The sequence below is a fragment of the Ustilaginoidea virens genome, chromosome 2 (assembly GCF_000687475.1).
Source record: "Ustilaginoidea virens chromosome 2, complete sequence".
In the NCBI taxonomy this organism is placed as follows: Eukaryota; Fungi; Ascomycota; class Sordariomycetes; order Hypocreales; family Clavicipitaceae; genus Ustilaginoidea; species Ustilaginoidea virens.
The window spans coordinates 4,191,733-4,197,436 of NC_057317.1; the positions used below are offsets into that span (position 1 = coordinate 4,191,733).

At 52.2% G+C, this 5,704-nt stretch overlaps 1 protein-coding gene across 1 annotated transcript; it reads left to right on the forward strand.

Moving 5' to 3' along the window:
* Positions 1 to 1,450: 1,450 nt before the first annotated feature.
* Positions 1,451 to 1,855, forward strand: UV8b_02908 (uncharacterized protein; the record flags this gene model as incomplete). Its single annotated transcript, XM_043140406.1, has 2 exons — positions 1,451 to 1,588; positions 1,658 to 1,855. 2 exons carry the CDS (start codon positions 1,451 to 1,453, stop codon positions 1,853 to 1,855), a joined length of 336 nt encoding a protein of 111 aa, XP_042996340.1.
* Positions 1,856 to 5,704: the final 3,849 nt, after the last annotated feature.

Consider the following 5,704-nt stretch of genomic DNA (forward strand, 5'->3'; position numbering starts at 1 on the left):
AAAGTGAACTTTAACTTTACTAATTAGTATTGGTTGCATTAAGGGGTACCTAGTTGTATATAGGGTTGCGCGCGTAGTATTAAGTACCGTAAGGTCACCGGTCAAAGGTATGATTACTTCTTTAATTATGATTGACTAATTAAGAGGAAAGAAAGGAAGCAAAAGAGTAATTACACGATGTGGCCTTTTTGTGCGTGCCGTAGTCACGTGCATCGGCGCGGTCGGGCCGGGCTGCCCGCGTGCCCTACCGGGCTCAGGGGCACAGGGGCAAAAGGGGCAAAAGTGGCCACATCGTGCGCAACGGGTATGCGCGGCACATCCGTCGCAATGTGCCCAATTGGGCACCTTGCGACAGCGATTCCGACATTTGTAGCACTGGATCCTCCTACTTGTTCGACGGGTTGAGACTGCAAGACACCCACCCCGCCACTTGATGCATCCGACTGTCTGAGCGACTGCCTGAGAGATGATGCATTGCAGTTGACAGAAGCGATTGACGAACTCGCAGCTAGGCTGCCATCTTCTGTTACGTGGTAGGACGAGGCCCACAGGGGAGCAGCAAGAAGCACTGGCCGGCCATAAAAACTTGACCAACATAGGTGGAAGTAATCATGGCCTAGGCTACCTTGGGTAGGTACTTTGCACATTCACGAATTCATTGACTGTAAAGTCCAGTCTTGGTGCAAGTGTTTCCCTTAGGTAGCCGTTTCTTACCAGCTCGTTGCATGCATGTGTCAGCTGGGCTTCGGGGCTCCAACACTGGGTTAGGCACCTAGGAGGTTGAAGATACCTACCTTAGGTACCTACCTACCTTACCTGTTGACATGCATCTAGAAAGTACCTGGCCATAGCGCCAGGCGGCATTACAAGATTCACAATGTTGACTCGGGCTCCTCGAATCGTCCAGTCACCTGCCGCTGCTTTCTGCTACTGTATATGCACGGGATTCGCGATTCCTCCAGCACATGCGGTCATCAACTCCCAGCCGTTCTTGCGTCAGGATGCCTGTGCTGTCTGCCCGAGACAGCAGCCCCTTTTGTTTGCGTTTGCGCGGGCGCTTACCCCTCCGTACCCAAGGTCATACTTTGAGAAATGGCTGATTTCCTCCTCCACGTCTGATCCAGACCGACTACATGTACCATACTACACCCAACCGCTTTTTATTTCCTCTCGGTCTGGATGCTGTACGGAGTACTGTTGTACGGAGTACAGAGAAGAAAAGTGGAATATGCCGCGTTGCTGCATGGCAACAATCACTTGATCCTCAGCCGACATACATGTGTGTAACTGGCAAGACAAGCAAGCAACAAAGAGACAGGCATCATCAGTCATCCGGAGATTACCATTAGGTGTCATTTATTGTTATAATAATTTCTCACCGGTATCGATTCCATCAAATCCTTTTCGCGGCGATCCCTTCGCACGCCTCCGCCAATCAATCACCTTGGCCATGAACGGCTCTTCTCGTGCGGCTCCCCCACCCCCTCTGAACCTGCAGTCATCACCACCACCCAACTCCTCCAGCAGGCTCAAGTTCATCAGAGCCAACACGGCCGACTCTGGACCGGCTTCCCTTGCCAACAGCAAGGTAAGAAAAGATACAGCGCTCCATGAGCGCCGCCCCTCGGCCCAATAGAACCTCTAACTCTTTGCGAAGCGTTCAGCATCCTACTCGAGCGCAGCGTCCAGTTCCTTCTCGTCATCGTTTTCCTCTCTCCGCAGGATCACCACCGGCTTCATCAAATCTTCTCCGACAGTCAATGTCCACACCACCTGTGGTCGTCATACTGACCAGCTGCTGTTCAGCGGCCCCTCACTGAAAGACCTCGCACGATCAATCAGGAAAAGGTTTTGACAGTGGTAGGATCGAGCCATGCCAAAGTTTTTTGCACCAACGTGGTGCACAATCATTGCTGCCTGGTACGGGAAACGACCTTGTTTGTTGTAAATGATTTGAATTTCATGACCGACGTTAAATGACTGCGTTTCTATGCTGGGGCAACACGACATGACACACAGAGATAAAATAGGCGGAGGAAAGGAATGCAGACGTACATCGATACCCGGTGACTGGGCAGAGGGCTAGGTGTGAAGCAATCTTTTTGCCGAAATGATAATAAAGCATGCCGGAAGCTTTGCCGGCTTGATGCATTGCATTACGCCGGAGTTTGTCGCAGTTGAGCTGAGCCTGAAAACTCGCACGAAACGTCTGCTCCTGGAGCAGGATAGGCTAGGCACACTTGTTCGTTGCTGCATATGATGTTGATAGCACAATCGCTTCGAACCCGCAACAGTATTGCAGCACTTGCGCGCTCGAAACCCCGTGAGCTTAATCCCGACGCCGAACCCAAGTCTGCACGAATCCGTCACGCCAGCGTTGACCGTCTTGATGGACTGCAATATGGTTCGTCCCAATTCTGCGCGGGAGCTCGTCATGACCACAGGCCACGCACACTGGGAAACTGTCGTTTTGCAGAATCAATATTCAAGGACAGAAAACGAGCAGCCCGAGGGAATTATGGAGCTCGAAAAAGGCAGCGCTGCAACTGCAACATGGTCGGGCTGTTTGAATCTGCCCACGGTCTTGGATCCGCGGAGGGATATGGGCTGGTGCGAAAATGCCGGGAATTTCTGCAAGCGGGTAAAGAAAGGGTCATGACGCAAGTAGTCTTTTCGCGCGTAAAGATCACCACGCATATAGTGTCTAAAGGAGCCACTCTGCATACATATTTAGTAAGGGCGTCGCGTCGGAACCACGTAACCTCGGAGCCTTTATGGGTACGGTATTCGATAAAAAGCATGGCCGTATTCTACATGAGGTATCCTTGCCGAGGCATATTTTGCGCACATCATAAAAGTATGTATTACTACTATATTTCGATGTAGAGAAGCATCTCATATTCATATGGGTGAGATGCGGCCACACCGACGTCGCGCGGACGCTCATGGTGTAATTGGACCTTGGTCACACGTAGTAAATACGAGAACAACCATTTCACTCTCAAGATATTTGAGCCGGCCTTGTTACAAGTATAAGCTTTACACATATGTTGGCGAAATCTACGGCTTATCAGACAGGCAAAAAGAGGAACGTTTCTAGTTGACTAAAGTCAAGGCCCCTGGCGCGCAGCATCCTAGCATCCGTACCATCGATTACCACATACACAACATGAAAGAATTGTAGGTGCTGTCAAGTTATTCTTCAGCTCTTTCTAGAGTTGCAACGGCGCCTTTTTTTTTTCCTTTTCTTTTTCTTTTTTAGATTACATCTAGTAGCAGGCATAGAGTCAAGTTCTCTTGCGCGGTCTGTTGAAGCCATCGTGATAGTCTGAATGCGAACTGGAACAAAGGCTTTCCCCCCTGTTTACTGTTTCCTTTTTCAGAATCCTTTTTCCCCATTTCGGAAACAGCGGCGATGGCTGGAGAATATATCCTTTCACGAGGGAGGGGGGGAAACACCAGTGAGCACTGGCAGACTCGACTCATGGGACCCCTCATAAAAGATGATCAACAAAGAAACGCATTACCAAGTCATCCCTTATATTCGAGGATGGAAGCAAGTAATGATTGCCACACAGATTAGAGGCTTCTACTCTGGCGTGACAGGAAACCCGGGTTTGTCGAGGGCAAGGACGAGCATTCGACGAGAAAGAGAAGGAATGTTGGCACGGATATTTCGGCTTCGTAGTTGCCTAGCAGGACTTGGGACTCGTTGCCACACCAGCAAGCGACAAACCCATCGAGGCCAAACCACCCCCCCCCCCCCTCCCGACCCTGGGGCCGTGGCTGGCTCCTTGGACCCTTCAGATATAGCAGGTACCTGGCAGGTACTCTCGGGGTAGGCACCTACTACTGCCTCCTGATGCCTGCACGATCTCTGGCACCCACACCTACCTAGGCGGACAGTCCCTAGAGCTTGAGGGTACCTAACTGCCTTAGGAGGTAGGTATGTAGGTACCTGGTAGGCACCTGGGCAGACACTCCCATGTGAATATTGCATCGTCAACGGCGCATGTCAGACGCATTGACGTAACAGCACAAGGTCCAGGCCACACACGCTGCACGTCAACTTGCCCGCCACCAGGCCCCACCGGGCCGTATCGTACGAGCCCCTTTGATGCGCTGCCATTGGTGCTTTATCCTTTCCGCCACTTTCTTCACCTTCTCTCGGGAACGTGCAGCCTCAAAAAAAAAAAAATCTCAAAATCACGTCAAGCTTTCTTACGGACGGACTGGCGGGGACCCTCGGGTTCGGATTGGATTAGTCAGGGCCCGACTGGCCCCCCCCGCCACCTCCAACTCTGAGGCCACGAATTCACTTGCTTATTAGTGCAACGGCGCAGGAAACGAAACCAATCAGACCCGGGCCGGGACCCCTCATCCAATCAGACACAGGCCCTGCCGGTCCCCGGTCATCGCCGCCAGTTGTCTGGCCAAGTCATGACTAATACGGTAGGCAAGGCACAGGCACGCCCCCGCCTCTTGCCTGGTTTCGATGTTTATGTTGGCTTGGGAGCCAAACCCAAAACATCCCCAGGGAGTTCCTGTCCCGTCATTTCGTGTTTCAGGTGCGAGGACAACAGGTCCGTAAGCGGGCGACAAAGACGCGGCCTCAAATCACGCCCAGGCCGTCTTTGCTCGGCGTTTTAAAGTGTTTGAGCAGACAAAGACGGCCTGCCCGGGTTGCCCCCCGGCTCTTGGGTAGCCGCATCTTGCTGCGCAGTGCGCAGGGTGGCTGAGCGTCACTGTGTCGTATTCTAGAAATCAGCTCGACTGATGTGCAGGCCGTTGGGGACCTGGGGGGGCCCTGGGGACTTGGGGACTTGGGGATTGCCTCCAATGCAGCTAGAGATATTTATCTCCACTTGGCCGACGCATTCCTGGCGTGGGCTTGACCAAGTTCCGCCGTTGCTGGACAGCGTCCAAGGACCAACAAGACGAACATGATATAATGGCCCGGGTGGCCAACAGCAAGCACGCCTGCGGGTACGGTCTGGTCAATACTTTGTCGATCTCGGCTTGGCATGGGCCCAGCCAGCCAGCGTTGCCAGGAACAAGTTTGAAGTTTGCTGGAAATCATCGATTGAGGGAGGCAAAGCCAAAAGTCCACATGCAGGTTTCTAGTCGCTGAAGCCCACCCCATCCTGATGAACGAATGCTGATGCTCAACGTGCACCGTGCTGTAGCGCCTCGGGTAGGGGCATTTGGGCCCCTATAAGTCAAATGTGCTGTTATGTGACCACCTGCAACCTCAATGCCTTGGCGCGAGAGCGTTACCCAGCCCTAAAGTGTACGAGATGGAACCAGACATTAATTAACCTGCCGATATCGCTCTTGCGGCTCTCCCCACAGCATGTACGATTCTCTCCAAAAATAATGCCACATGCAGACCTATTTTATATTTCTTTTTTTTTGTGTGCTTAGCAGATTGTCAATATCGAGGTCCAGAGTACGGACGTCCTGTGCTGGCAAATAGGCCGGTTCAGGACGAATTCCAGAGGTCTTGAACTGCATTTAGCGCATTTAGCGCATTGTGCCCTATACAGGTATGTACGTACTGTACTGCCTGTCTCAGCCGTACGGTAAGTCGGCACATGGGCGGGTGACCAAAGGAACCGACCAGACGACCAGACGACCTCCGTACAATCGATATCGTCATATGCTGCAAATGCTTTCTTCGTCTCGGTCAAGAGCCCTACGATGG